This window comes from Epinephelus lanceolatus, chromosome 5 (assembly GCF_041903045.1).
Source record: "Epinephelus lanceolatus isolate andai-2023 chromosome 5, ASM4190304v1, whole genome shotgun sequence".
Lineage (NCBI taxonomy): Eukaryota > Metazoa > Chordata > Actinopteri > Perciformes > Serranidae > Epinephelus > Epinephelus lanceolatus.
Window position 1 is genome coordinate 25,494,655 of NC_135738.1, and position 16,170 is coordinate 25,510,824.

General features: G+C 42.1%; 1 protein-coding gene across 5 annotated transcripts in view; it reads left to right on the forward strand.

Annotated features, from left to right (window-relative positions):
* Positions 1-16,170, forward strand: part of frmd4a (FERM domain containing 4A) — a 125,317-nt gene that overhangs the window by 7,564 nt on the left and 101,583 nt on the right. For 4 of the 5 annotated variants that reach the window (XM_078167962.1, XM_078167961.1, XM_078167960.1 and 1 more), the window contains exon 1: positions 15,923-16,142. The exons of the other annotated variant lie outside the window; for it this stretch is intronic. In XM_078167962.1, the coding sequence (XP_078024088.1) occupies positions 16,110-16,142 (33 nt within the window). In that variant the 5' untranslated portion in view covers positions 15,923-16,109. Of the gene's footprint in view, positions 1-15,922; positions 16,143-16,170 lie in introns of those variants that run through there. 5 annotated transcript variants of the gene reach the window in all.

Here is a 16,170-nt window from a genome sequence, read left to right on the forward strand (position 1 = left end):
TAACTCTATGTGCCGACCATTATTTTAAGACAACGAACTTAAAAAGCCAAATTGAGTTTCTCATTATGAATGACCACCTCCTTTTGATTTAATGGCACTATAAAAAAAATTGATTACTGCAAGTTTATGCTGCTTATTACATATTTAGTTGCGTCAAGGTTGAATGTAAAACCATTTGCTGATTCCACAAAGTCATGAACAGAGCTCAGGTTTGATATTGATTGGAGCTTTGATTCTCCTGTGAACAGCTTTGAAAGCTGCCCATGATCACAGTATTGATTGACCTATCTACGATCAAAGGGGTATCATCAAGAAATTCTGCTTCCGGCTGGATTTGGTTGTAACTTTTGTTCGTTACAGATGTTAAACAATATTTTTGTTTGTTTTGGATTTATTAAGTTGCTAAGAATTTTACCTTTTCTAGAGTAGGAGGAAGAGAAAACGTAATGTAAATGAGAGAAAAAGAGAGTAACCGAGAGGAAGCGCAAATGAGAGAAAAGGTTCTCACTCCTCACCACATGCATAAATGTATAAGGGTTGATGAATGTGTGTGTGTGTGTGTGTGTGTGTGTGTGTGTGTGTGTGACCACAGTATACCATTAAATCTTATGTGCTGTTTACCCTGCAGCCTGTTTAAGGACTATTGATGAGCTGCAGAGGTGAAGGAGCCTCAATTCTAATTGACTTCACTAGAGTATCTGCTCGCTCAGCTGTGGTCATTTGTGTGTGTGTGTGTGTAGCCAGGGGAAGGTCTCAGGTGTGAATCTGTGAAGTGTTTGCACTGTGTGTGTGTGCGTGTGTGTACAGTGCATCCCCTCCTGCATGTTAATGTATGCGGCAGGCTCTCAGTGGAGTGTGACAGCGTTCCTTGTGCGTTTAATGGCTGGCCGGCTGGAAGCGAGGTTATCAACTAAGCTTATCTTGCATAGGTGATGTGAAGAAGGGGTTAATGAAACAGCCATTAACGAGCAGGATGTGACCCAGCGTGTGTACCCTGGCAGATGCTCATCAAAGTCTGCCATTGATTCCCTGTGCTCTGTCTCTGCCTTCATCCTGATGTTTATTAGAGCTCTCCATCTCTGCTCTGGCTACCTCTGCAGGTGCATTGACATGTGCTGAAATTGCTTAGATGAAACAAGGCTCGCTAATTATGCAGTTCTCGGGTCGATGGCGATGTGGTGTATGAGTTTGTGCATAAACGTTGGCTGAAATGTGTATTTGCATTCACTGTACAATACTGGCCATTTCATTGATTGAACAGCAGCACAAGAAGGAGCCCCATCTTTCTTTCCTTCTCGCCCACACACATCTATATTTACACACTACCCGTATACTCACACATGACCTACTATGCTGCACGGTGCAGTCAATCAGTGCTTCTTGAGCAAACAGACAGATATGTTTAGATGAGATTCTTGCACCGACTTTAGGAGAATCTCATCTTATTTCAGTGGGCTGGCAAGATATTGCCCTCAGCAAAGCCCACAGATGACATTTATCTGACAGCTGTCCCCTTTAGAAGGTCAAGCTGCTGTGGAAATAAACCTTTCAGGGTAGATAAATGAGTGTTTTCTGCTCGGTGTTGCAGCATCAAAACACGATAAGCTCAGTGCATTCCAGTTTAATCAATCATAGCCGAATCTGAGGCAAGCCTCTGGGTATGGTATAGGTGAACTGCATTTACCAGCAGAGAATGAGGTCAGATAGTGTAGTCTGTCTACTGCTTTTTGTGTCTGGTTGTGGATGTCATCTCTTGCTTTGATCTACGTGAAACGTCTGTGAACACATTTATTATTAGGTATGTTTTTAGGTACCATTAGGTCACTTTTGTAGTAAGAAAGAAGGTAAAATAGATAAGGTTAGATTCACATTTCTTGTCTTCTGCTTATGCTGCATGCCAGTTTTAATGTAATGAATACATAAATTATTTTCCAGGGCAATGGTGTCACATTTGCAAGGTGCCACCTGTCACATGTGCCAGGATGCAGGTTTAGGGGAGGGGCGGCAGGGTGGCATGGGAGGCGGAGAGTAGCAGAGGCACCAGGCGGTCTGATTGGCTCGCCATCTGTCTCTGGGACCGAGCAGATGTCTGAGTAGAAAGACCAATCTCTATTTGCTTGCAAGTTCACTTTCTCTCCCTTTGTGTGTATTTCTCTCGCCATCAATGTATGCGTGTGTATAAGGGTGTGTATAATTTTGTGTGTGCACTACAGTGCGCACGCTTCTGACGTCTCACACTCTGGTTGACACAGGTCCCAGTGGGGCCGATTGTACTCCATATGGAGCGAGTTAACAAAGAACAGGTCCTTGTCATAATGAAGAGCTGTCTTGTTAGTAGCACTTACAGGAAAGACAGCCAGAGGGAACAGATATGACCTGTGAATAGCTTAAGCATCACTTAACAAACATAAACTTCTCCTTTTTATTGATCAAAATGAGAAGGTGAGAGATGGACTTTGTTTTAATCCCTTAACCACCCTGTCACTTCACAGTCTTTTGCACCAGATTTCCACTGGCCATCAGGATTACCCGAGAAGCGCTAACAATTGCTTGTTAAAATCTTAATTGGCAAAGGCAGACAAGCTAAAATTTCCAAAATACAATGCACATTAAGTACACACAAATGAGGGCTGAGGGACCTACTGTTTCCATTTTGCTTTGCTGAAATAAAGCATGTGCCTAACAGTGAAACCAGAGAAGGGGGCCCACAAGCACCAACATCCTGTTACAGCAGGAAGCGACATGGTTTCTGACTTTCCACATTCAGTAGTTTGAGTAATGTGGAGCTGAATATTAAGAAACAGACTGCTACTATTGTTACATCTGTTTCTGCCTAATTAATGGTCTCATAATAAATAGTGACATTTTTTCATTTTTTTTACATTGTGATTGAGCTTATACAGATCATATCTTTCACTTCTAGAGACAAAAGTGTGACCTTGGTTTCCCTAGAAACACCTGCCTCACTGCAGATCATTTTTGAAAAGATTTTTAATGCCCCCTTTAATGCTCAGTACAAAAGCTATTCAATTAATTAATACATAAATACCCTGAAGGTACTTAAGGTATGACACCAGTGTCATGGTGTATCTTAGCAGGTCTTTGTAATAATGTATAGTTGCCCTTTTTTGCATTTTTATGGTTGACTTCTCGGATACATGACACATGACATGACAAGTAGTTTTACTTTGTGTTTTACGTTGCTTGTTTTAGAGCTGTACATTTTTATTCTGTATTTTTTTTCTATGTTTCTGTGTTCTGGATAGATAAAAGAAATAAAAGAAAGAAACATACATACAGCAGGGTAAAAGACAAGAAATGCATACATATACACATATTTATATGTACAAAGTAGGAATAACAATGATATCCGGTGACATTACCTGTGTGTATTTATGATTTATGACTGGAATGTGCATGAGTGGTAGGTGGCTGTATATAAAGAGGAATAGTGGTGTGTAATATGGAAGTGCTTCTGCTTTGAAACATGATAGCAGAGCTGTGACAGGATTTAGAAAAGTAGCGGGGGGATTTTACCACCACGCACATTTTACAGATGATTCACCGTGGAGCAATGACGGAAGGAAGATGATGAAAGAGCGGGACACATGCAGTCAAGTGTTTATTGTAGCTCCTCTTGTCTGCCTCTAGAGGGAGATGAAGGCCTTTGAATCAGATCCAAGTGACGTTCTCCATTAGAAAGACTAAAATCTGCTTTTAATGATGCTTCATGAATTTTGCAAGGTTTATTGGATCCCTGGGGGTTGCAGGAGATGTAGTGTGTCCGTGTATTCCCCTCTGTCCTTTGAATGGCATTTCCACAGGTAATCTGAGCACAGTTGCGTAGTTAAAACGTGCAACCCCTGCAGTTATGAGCAGGTCAGGGAGCAGGAAGGTCAACAGTGGATGCTTCTGCACAGCATGTTACTGTAAATGGCATCTCCCCATGAGTCTGTTCTCATTTGTAGACACACACACACACACACACACACACACACACACAGGCTAAAAGCAGTTCACGATTGTTACCATTAAATGAAGTCTGTTTTTTGTCCTACTTAACACAGCTGGGCGTTGCTACTAGGCCGACAGGCTGATATGACTGATTGATGACTGATATCAGAGCTGCTGATTTTAAGCATTACACGACCTTAGCCACACTAATCCCCTCTGTAATGCATAATATATTACCCTGCAGACACACACAGCCAGCAGCCCATATAAGCATTGCTTCAAAGACACATCTCATCTAAGCATATGCACTAATTTTTACCAGATCTTGTGTCAAAATTATTCAAATAAGATAAAATAGAGAAACTGTAGAGGCAAAAGCCCACCAAACTATGTGAATCATTTATCCATAGAGGAAGAACTGAACATGCATGCTTTTTAAGGCACTGATTCCAGGAGAAGCTGCCCAGTTCGCCCACAGTCCTCCGGTGCTGACCACTGAGCAGCTTCACTTGAGTTCCTTGCACATAAGGTCATCTCAACAGCTGCTAATGGGGCCTTTATCAGGCCAGTCCAGAGCTGAAAGCTTTAAACATTTAAAGTCTGCTCCTGCAGCCTCTAGGCTACTGCTGCTGGTGAAACGTGCTCTCATTGTCTCAGTCTGCCCAAGAGAGATCATGAAATATTATATGGACTGAGCACAAGGGCAAAGGGCACACTCATATTTATCTCTGTTCCCCAATCCTTTATGTCATGTATGCTTTCATCTCCTCCTCATCTCCCGCTCTGATGTATGACTGTGTCCTCTAGATTCATTATTCAAAGGGATAATCCATTCCAAAAGAGGAGACGATTAAGTGCAGACAGATAATGTTCCAGTAAAGGTCCTAGTGTTTCTGCTGTTGAATCATTAAAATCTGTAGATGTCTTTTTGTGGTGAGACGTTTAGGGTGTATAATCACACACATATAGGGTTTCCATCTCATATTTAGTTGCCTTATTTTCTCCACCATCACTTCTGCTGCTCTTTAATTTAGGCTGTTGCATTCAAATTAGTAGGGATGCACCGATATGGATTTTTTTTCAACAGATAATAATAACCGATAACTTCCTGCTCCTCATGGCCAATAACTGATACGATAGTCGATCATTTCACATTTTTGTGTTTAAAAAGAAGTGTATAACCTGAAGTTTATGTACACCTGAGGGTAAGAAAGGCTGACTTAATATTCCGTAGCTAAATCAAACCAACATCACTATTGCCAACACAACAAAAACAACAGTTTTGATTCTTCTGTACCTGCTGACATTAGGCTGTGAAAAAGAGGGAGAGTTTCTGGGGTATTGTCAAATGGCCTACCCTAAACGCCCCCATATAACCTTACACTACAGATGAACATAATCAATATGAGGATGTGAAAGTTCACAAAGATTCCCCTCACACATTAACACTCAACTCAGACAAACAAGTGGCTGTGTCTCACACAAATGAGCCAGAGAGGTGACGATACAAATAATTGCCAACTGTAGCATGACATGGCTAGTGATAGTTAATACGTTTAACAACAGAGTATAGCCTTTTAAAAGTTTGTGTTGGTTGGAAGCTGCAGCTGCTAATTAGCTCGTGCTAACACTCTGGACATGGTCCTTCAGCGCAGTGTCAAACATCTGTTGAGTGGTCGAAGATCAGACCTTCAGTGCAATCCTGTTGTCTTCCTCTGGAGCTGTGAAAGACGTCCACACCGCAGCATGTTTTGCCCCTTACACAGCATGCTACAGTTGCTGTTCTTCTTCCTCTCTTTGTGTTTAAAGGTTCATGTATCGCCACCCACTATGCCAGGTGTGTAGATGCTGCCCTTGTTAAGTCGATGGAAGCAGTCTGGCTTTGTATTATCAGTGCTATTTATCGGCTATGATTTTAATTATCAGGAATAATGCATAACTATAAAAATGTCCCATTATCAGCCAATAATTTATCGTCTCAATATATATTGTGTATCCCTACAAATTAGGGGTGTTGAGATGTACCAGTATTAATGATAACAGTGCTATTTAAAGATGAAATATTGATATCATGTTAATATTACAAATATCATAATAATGTAGCCTAAATAATGGATGTAAATAGTCCAGCACCTGTTAAATATTTCCTGTTGCTTTTTGTTCTCACTTTGTCTCCATCTGGATGCTTTTTCACGATCCATTAAGTGCAATTGCTCTTTTTGTAGGCTACATTTTTGTATGGCTCTGGTCACAGATTCTTTCTTCACCTCCCTGATCTTGTATTTTGAGTGTAATTCATTTGCCCAAAAAGAAACAAAACACACAGTGAAAACAACGTAAAGATGAATTTGACTGACAGCATTTTGTTTTTACCAGTTTTCTATAGCTATCTCTCTTGTTCCCAATAATTGTAAAGTGAAAATCTGGTATCTTTCCAGTGTTATTCAAATGGAAATATATAAAACTCTTTTGATTATAACAAGTATTAAGAGCCATTCAGAGTATCTAAAGGTAATACTTTAAACTACTTCTAATGTTGGATTAGTATGCATCTACACAGGCTTAAAGATATCCCTGTAGATATCACAATAGTGACATCTGTTGAAGCAGTATTTGTAGCAAAGATGATTTACATTCCTCTCCATACTCTGCTGTTTGAATATCAGAGAGAAAGAAAGACAGTTAATAGTGTTTACCCTCAGTTTTGAATTTCTTCAGCTTCTTTATCAAATCCTGAAACACAAGAGTAATTTCCCTGCAAGAGTTATCATCAGTATCTGAATGACATGTTAATGGCTGCATGTTAGCGCTATAGACTCTTGGACAAGAATTCAATTATAGTGAGATCAAAAATACAAGACAACAAAGAGATGAATGCGATAAATAAAAACGTGTTTTTCTGTATTAATATTCCAGCAAGTGATGGGAATCCAGATCTTATCATTATGCAGATAGCAGATTGAACTCTGTTTTTCCATTATCCGTCCTGTTATTGCATCTGCTCTACGCGCGTTTTTACATTATTCATGACAACTGGAGATTTAGCAAAGTTCAGATTTTGGCAAACAATATGCTAATTGATTCCTGATCCACTGTAATGTGAGTTTAAAGTGTCATACACCTTGTTGTATTTTAGTTGAATTTAGGGAGTACCTGCGTGCTTTGTTTGAGGTTCAGCAGCAGAGGGCAGTGTGTGAATGTGGGTGGGCGTTAATGTCAGGACTGGTACATGCAGCAGTGAGCGTCTGGCCATGCTTTGGGCATGTGTGTGAGTATACAACATGTGTCAGAGATATAAAAATAGGTCATGTTTCTGTCAGTGTCTGTGCCTGCAAACAAAATCAGTATGCTAAACATGCAAAGCCAGCGCTCTGTGTGCAATCAGCTCCACCGAACCATTATGTGAGTAATGACACATGATGGTCGATGATGAATTTTGGATAAGGGATGCGAAGATTGTGTGGCTGTTGACGCCGTAAGGACACAGCAAATGGTAATTTAGCCACGGTCAGTGCTCAACCATGCTGTCACTCTCTATGTGTCTCTCTTTCTCTCTCTCTGTGAGGCTTGCTGTGCTGTCTGCAGAGAATGCTGGTTGCCCCTGACAACAGTTGCTAGGAGACCAGTCTGGAGTGACTTCATAGCATCGGGTACGCTTCTACCGTGGCTCACGATGAATAAAACCAATTCACTACTCCTTCGAACACAAATGTGCACCTAAATGGAGGGGAAATACATCAATGTACACATATGTGGTGGTTTAGGAAGTGTTTTCATGTTGATGCTGCGCTGTAGGGGCGGTCGCATCCTGCACAAGCTCCCTAGCTGCTGTGAGATGTGCTCTTGTGGGAGAAGTGTTAAGTCTGATGGTGATGTTTTTGTTGAATCTGGCTAAAACAACACATTTTTAATCAGTGGGACCACAAAGGCAGCTGCTTTGGCGGATGGAAGTTATGGAAATGAGATTGATTAAATATTCTTTCTCTCTCTTTCTCTTTCTCTGTCGGTGCTATTCTCTCTTCCCCACTCTCTCTCCCAATCCCTTGTGTCCTTCTCTTGCAAAACCCTGCTCACATTACCCTCTACCATCCATCTTTCTCCCTCTCTAATTCTCTGTCTCTCTGCAGTAGTGAGATAAGATGCCCCTCTCTCTCTGAGCTGTGGTGAGGTGTGAGAGGAGAGGGGCTTTCCCTCTCTGCCTTTAACTACCTCCAACACTGCAGGCCGATGAGGGCAGCCACACATAGCAAATGTACATCTCTGTGCATATTGGTGGAGGACATTTCCTCCTTGTGTGTGTGTGTGTGTGTGTGTGTGTGCATGGGCGTATCAATGTGCATGTACAGCATGTTTCCTGGGATTGCTGTTTAATGAACTCTAGATTGGATGTCAGACAAATTCCCTCTGGCAACAATCAGCCCAGCTCTCTCAAACATAGCCAGGACCCTTGGCTCTGGGAATGGGCTAAAGTAGTTTCACACTCCAATATATCATAGTAAATCTCAGCCTTGGCCGACACCACACAGCAGTAACCAATTGCGTTAAAATCTCGTTGAAAGCTCCTGGAGCAGGGACAAAGCCCTCTCAGGTCTTTAGATGTTCAGTATGTGTGTGAGATTTTTTTTTTTTTTTAGGTATCACGGCCTATCAAGGCTGGAGTAATTCCTGGATTAACCCATCTACTGTACAGCAGCTTACCTCATGTCTCCACCAGGAATGAGGATTTTAAATGTTTAATGATGATAATGTGGTTAATTGATTTTAGACGGTAATTAACACTCTCCTTGGCTTACTACTTTAATCCTACAGATACATACCACATAGATCTGCCAATATTAATTTAGCAGATTGCTCTTTTGCCTCTGTAAATTACTTAATCTGGATGCTAAAATAGAAAATGGTACTTTAAGACTGTGTTGATGGCACGGACTAAAAAACTTAACAAACCATAAATTATTTTCCTATTGCAAACGTTTTGCCCAAATGTGTAAGGGTCCAGTCTATCTCATTTTCCATTGCACCACCCACAGAATTGACAATGATTGTTAACAGGCACACATCTTGTCTGTCCAACTCCCTCCTGAGTCGATGCTATTGGTCTGCATAGAGAAGAAGTCCCAACACGGCGTGCTAGAGTCGGCAGCGGTTTGCTCTCTAGTGGCATTGATTTAGCTGTAATGCTGTGACAGGGTTGCACATTGACTTATGGGTCTCTCTGTTCCCAGCCAGACACCTGGGCACACATGGTGAATAACGATGAATATGACTTCACTCTTTTTCTTTTTCTTTTTCTTCCTCTCCTCGTGTCTCTTTCTCTCTGTTATGCTCTGCCACAGGGCTGCCAACCTGCCTTTGTTTAATTTAGTCACCTGGGTCGCTGGACCAGGTTTTGATTCAGTCTTGTTTTAAAGTAAACACATGGCAGATATTCCCTTAATGAAACTCCACTATTGAAATATTAATTCAGTGTCAAATATCAAAACTAAATAAACTAACTAAACAAATGGTGTCTGGCTAAGTCAACAGCGGAGCGTTGGAACGGCCACAATGGCAGATGGGACAACAGATTAAAAGACCAAAAGACATCGGGTTGAAGTGTGGAGTTGGAGCGCCTCTAAAAGAAAGAAGAGAACCTCGCGAGCTCCTCTTAGTGCCATGATGTAGTTTAATTGATAATCATTGCAATTAATTCCTTTGTTTCCCCCCGTGAAGTTACAGTCTGTTTAGCAGCGGCTAATTACCTCAGCCCATTGGACGTCTGCTTTTTTGCAGTGTAATTGCAGCTCTCAGTAGAAACACAAACAGCCAGAGAAAATTACACACCATTTTCACATTTGTCCGTGATGTGGCTCGCGTATATTCGCTCAGAGCAAATGCTGCTGTCACGTTTGCTATTAGCTGCATGTACCAGAATATAGAAATCGAAAAGGTGCAAGTAAACTAGAACCACAAGACATTAGGGCGATAAATCAACACACTCTGACCAAGGTGTGTCAGTTCACATCCACGTGACGGGGAAAAAAACTCACAAGGGGGTCATTTTGGGGTCCAGCTGTGGCCACGGGGACAGGAGTGAGGATGAGGAGAGGGGAGTGTAGAGAAGGGGGATGGGGACCCAGAGAGGGCGGGGATAGGTTTAAGGGCAATGTGCAGTATATTGCAGTGTGCACCGCACTGTGCAGTATTGTCCTGTGATTGTAATGGTTATCACCCCCTATATCCCATCCACCCATTCTCTCCTTTATGTATGGCTATGTGCAGGTTTAATAGCGGCTGGGAAGGGTTGGGGGCAGGGACGAGGTGTATGTTTGGTGTGTGTGCATACGGGATTCGCTGACAGGTTAACATTCACTGTCAGCGGTAATGCATGATGGTGATATATGGCGCTGTATGTCAGTGTGGCTCGCCAGACACATGCTCATCCAGCCTGGTGAAGAGAAAAAAGCTCATTTTCAACCTTGGTTCATCCTAAAACAGTATTTCTGACACAGTTCTGCCTAAAGACGTCACCTTATCCATACATGTATGGATCTAGAAGAGTGATGGTAAATTTTTGGATCAAAAATAAAATTTGGCATTGAAAGAAAGAAACATTGACACTGAAAATGTTCCACTAAAAAAATAGAATAAAGGTATTAAAATTATTTTACTTTTTTTTTTTTTTTTTGTATTCTGAGGTGGTTTTTCAATGACATTTTTTACTTCCTGTCACTGTTTTGGCGTGGAGGGGTGGAGTTTCAGGGGAGGGGGCAAGGAAAGTGTGAGTTACATGTAAACCACATACTAAGAAGAGAAGAAGAGGCTCTTTTTGACCCCCACTCCTCAAGAGTTACATGAAGGAAATCTCAGAAGAGTGTCATTGAAACACACATCACACTGCGAAAAATATCAAAGTAAAATACAATAATTCTTAATGCCTGTATTGTATTTTTCAGTGGAACAGTTTTCTTTTTCAATGCCAAATTTTATTTTCAATGCCAAGACGAACTGCCACTGTTCTCTCTGTGTAAATGCAGAGAGCCAAACTAAAGTAGCTATATATATTCACTCAGACACAAAAAAAGATAAAGTAACCATAGAAAATGGTTTAAATGAAGCATTAATTAACAAAAAATAATAATAAAAAAAAAAAAGTATTCTGGGAACTGTGATGGGTAAATGTGCTGGAGGTTTATTCATAAGGCTATATTTAGGAGACTACCTTGGGTCCACCACTGCTCCAAGGTCAGAGGTCAGCTGAATAATGAGATTTGAGCTCTTCCCCTGCCTCCTTATAGAGACCTCTGCAGCACTTAGGCAATTTTTACATCATTAATAAGTGTGTGGGAGAGTTAAGAGTTTATATAGTGTGTCTTTGCCTGTGTGTGTGTGTGTGTGGTGTTTACTCATCTGTGTGTGTTTTGTGTCCTTGTGTGTGCTGTGATACAATCACATGGTCTGATGGCGATGTTCTGTGTGTGAAGTGGTAAATTGTCTGGTGTGAAGTGGACCAAGGAATGTTCTCCTATGGGAAATCTCCTGTTTAAATATGCCTTATAAATGAAATACATGACTTTAAATCCTGATCATGTGGGCTCATTTTAATTAGATGTTAATCATGTCAATGTTTGTGAAAATTGCACCACATTTCACCTTTTAGGCCCCGAAACAGGTATTTTGTTCATAGCATACGTTCATGTTTGTGGTCGTCCAGTCTGATTAAAATCAAAATGGCAAGTGCTGTGTTTCAAACTCTGGTTTATAAAATAGTATTGTGTGATTTTTCTGGGCAGTGTGACATTCTGATTTTGAAACTATCTTTGCTGCATTAGCACACACACTGTAGAGGGTCACAGTGGCCAGCCCACCTGCAGGCTGGGTGTTATTGATCTTGTCCACACGTTGTCATGCTGAGACGTCTGTGTCGTCCAGGCCGGCCTGCGATCAATGTCTGTTATGCGACAGCAGGTTCCAGTCTATCTGCTCTTTCATTGCTGCAGTGGTTATGTGACAGTGTAAGAGTCGCCATGTGTTTTCAGCTTGTCAGCACCAATCAATCAGAAGACTATTGACCAGCTGCTGTGGGGATTCAAATGTAGGCTATGTTAACACACACTTTAAAGGTACAGTTCACCCTCAAATCAAAAATACATATTCTACCTTTCCCTTTTTTGTCAGTCTAGATTTTTGTGGTGAGTTGCGGGGTGTTGGGGATATTGATCGTAGGGATGTCTGCATTCTCCTGAATATAATGTGCAGTCAGGTCCATAATTATTTGGACAATGATACACTTGTCATCATTTTGGCTCTGTACACCACCACAATGGGTTTTAAATGAAACAATTAATACCTACTTAAAGTGCAGACTCTCAGCTTTCATTTAAGGCTTTTTTCCAAAAATGTAGTATGAACCGTGTAGGAATTACAACCATTTCTTCACACAGTCCCCCAACTTTAAGGGCTCATAAGTATTTGGACAAACTAACATAATCATTAATTAAACAGTCAGTTTTAATACTTGGTTGCAAATCCTTTACAGTCAATGACTGCCTGAAGTGTTGGACACATAGACATCACCAGATGCTGGGTTTCTTCCCTGGTGATGCTCTGCCAGCCCTTTACTGCAGCCGTCTGCACTTCCTGCTTGTGTTTTGGGTGTTTTGCCCTCAGTTTTAGCTTCAGCAAGAGAAACGCATGCTCAATTGGATTCAGGTCAGATGATATGACTTGGCCATTGCACAACATTCCACTTCTTTGCCTTAAAAATGTCTTTGGTGGCTTTTGCAATATGCTTCAGGTCAATGTCCATCTGCACTGTGAAGCATCGTCCAATGAGTTTTGAAGCATTTGGTTGAATCTGAGCAGATAATGGTGCCCCAAACACTTGAGCTTTCATCCTGCTGCTCTTGTCAGCAGTCACATCATCAATAAATACAAGAGAACCAGTTCCACTGGCAGCCATACATGGCCATGACATAACAGTACCTCCACCATGCTTCACTGATGAGGTGGTGTGCTTTGGATCATGAGCAGTTCCTTCCCTTCTTCCTTCTCTTGTCTTCCCATCATTCTGGTAGTTGATCTTTGTTTTATCTGTCCATAGTATGCTGTTCCACAACTGTACAGGCTTTTTAGATGGTTTTTGACAAACTCTAATCTGGCCTTCCATTTTTAAGGCTAATCAATGGTTTGCATCTTGTGATAAACCCTCTGTATTTATTCTAGTGAAGTCTTGTCTTGCTTACAAGAGCAGCAGGATGAAAGCTCAAGTGTTTGGGGGACCATTATCTGCTCAGATTCAACTAAATGCTTCAAAACTCATTGGACGATGCTTCACAGTGCAGATGGACAATGACCTGAAGCATACTGCAAAAGCAACCAAAGACATTTTTAAGGCAAAGAAGTGGAATGTTCTGCAATGGCCAAGTCATATCATCTGACCTGAATCCAACTGAGCATGCGTTTCTCTTGCTGAAGCCAAAACTGAGGGCAAAACACCCAAAACACAAGCAGAAAGTGCAGACGGCTGCAGTAAAGGGCTGGCAGAGCATCACCAGGGAAGAAATCCAGCATCTGATGATGTCTATGGGTCCAACACTTCAGGCAGTCATTGACTGTAAAGGATTTGCAACCAAGCATTAAAACTGACTGTTTAATTGATGATTATGTTAGTTTGTCCAAATACTTATGAGCCCTTAAAGTTGGGGGACTGTGTGAAGAAATGGTTGTAATTCCTACACGGTTCATACTACATTTTTGAAAAAAGCCTTAAATGAAAGCTGAGAGTCTGCACTTTAAGCAGGTATTCATTGTTTCATTTAAAACCCATTGTGGTGGTGTACAGAGCCAAAATGATGACAAGTGTATCATTGTCCAAATAATTATGGACCTGACTGTATGTAGATGGCACTAGGTTTGTAGTGCTCAAAGAAAAACGTCTTTTTACAGAAATCATGACCTGGTAGGAACTACTTTCTTTCCACCGAACTACGCCTGCCAACTGTATCACCGTGTAAAATGCATCTACTGATGGACAAGAGACTCATGCTTATAACAGTGGGCGATGTAAACATTAATGGCGTCCTCCTCAGCTGAACTCTCGTTAGCTCAGTGTTGCTAGGTGAGCCTGCAGGAGATGCATGCTTCCTTCTGCATGACGATACGGTTGGAGGCTGTAGTTGGGTAGAAATTAAATAGTTCCCACATGACACTGCTCACAACAAGGTCTGTTGACTATCTTGAGTAACTGGATTTGAGTTTTTTTCGGTGCTTTGAGCATGACAAGTGCCATCTAGTTCTATTATATCCAAAAGAAGGCAGACATGTCTGCAGCCAATATTTCCAACACTTCGCAATTCATACCAAAATGATCTAGATTGATAAATGGCACTGCAGGTAACATGAATACATATTTTTGTTTGTGGGGTGAACTGTGCCTTTAAAGATCAAATCATCATCAGACTTTATGGAAAAGAGAAACTGATCCTCTTCCATGACTGAATGTAGTTTGGTCCATTTGTGAGTTCAAACATGGAGGTCATCAGTGTGTGACAATGACAGTACAATAGTGTAAAGTTATGTGGTACACAGCAGGGTCAAGATATGTCACACTGTGCATGAATCTAATCAGGGATCCTCGACGGTAGTGTCCGCTGTGGTTAATTCGGTTAATTCAATTCTTTTTTTGTCTTATCTGGGTCAATACAGAGAAGCCAGGCTAAAAATAATTGAGAGAGAAAGGAGGAGAGAGGCAGAGATAGCACCTCTCGTGGTGTCATGCTGTCCAGGCGCTGAGGCTTGTCCACAGTCAGAAAATAGTCACCTGAACTGCTGGTGTCTTCTCACCTCGTAGTTAGATCCAACCGCTGCGAATTAGAAAGGCAACAGGCGCAGGAATGCACCCAGTTTTATTTATTTATTTATTTCAGGTTTTTTAATGGTCTCACCGCTTCTCTGTGCTCCTACCCTGACGGACATTGTTGCTATGGCAACGGCAAGATGCAGCTCAGAGCAGAGGTGATGATTTGCCCGTGATTATATCCATTTTAAAGGGAAGAACATTAACACGCACTTAGCAGAAACACACAAACACAAATATCCATATCCAGTGGCACTGACGGCAGCTCTGTTACATGCAACAACCCTCACATGGAATCAAACCAAACAGCTGTCAATATGCCAGATGACCTGTTACATGTCATCAATATAGGTTATGGTGCAGCTGCAGCCATATGAGCGTGGGCATGTTTGTAAAGGAGGGACGACGTTTGTGTGAGTATGTGTTAGTGCGTGTGTGTGTTTGAGAGGGTGACTCATGCCTTGTATATTAAGAGAATAGAGGGTGATCAGGTTGCTAGGCGATTAAGAGCCACTATTGTCTGGGGGGACAATAGTGGCCCGGAGAGTGCCCTCTCTCCTCTTTCTCTGTGTCCCTTTCAGTTTCTTTACCCGTCTCTTTCACACACGCTATAAATGTACATTTTGTTTGACCCCCGGCTCGGGGCTTGGGCGGGAACAAGGAGTTGACAGTGAGCAGGAGGATGGGAAAAGAAGCATTATGGGAAGCTGAGAGGGTGAGAAGGGACAGATGGAGAGGGAGAGTGAGAGAGAGAGGGGAGGAGAGGAAGAGGAGAGGAGAGAGAGCACTAGCAGGAGTGCTGTACCATGAAAAAAAAAAGACCTGCAATCATTTGCCACATTGAAGGGAACAAATGTAGCTGGAGGCAGTGAGGGAGAGTGAGAGAGAAGGGGACAGGCGGAGAGAGAGGGAGTAATGAGAAGCAAAGGAGAGAGAGAAAGAGAGAGAGACCGTCCATGGACACTGCACATTAAAACCCACGCAGCTTTATAGGGGAAGATCACACACACCAACTGACAGGTCAGTGGCACAAGGAGGAGAAGCACCAGGACCTTGGCACTGCCATCTCTCCTCCTGCTCCTCACTGTGTGTGCCTGTGTGTGTGTCACGGACACACACACACACATACACGCACACAGGCTCTCTCTGTGTGCCTGTCAGTGCGCTGGGCTCTCTGGGTGGGTAGGGAGCTGCGTTGTAGAGGAGATGTTCGCTCTGAGGATGAGACAGCGTTTCTAACAGGATCTATTTACGGACTGGGATAATACACCGACACAGCTAAGGGGACCCGAGCCCACCGGAACCAACCGAATCAGCCATGGAGGGACTTCTGTCTCCAATGAGGACGCGGGTAGGTTACCATGGGGATCACAGAGCAT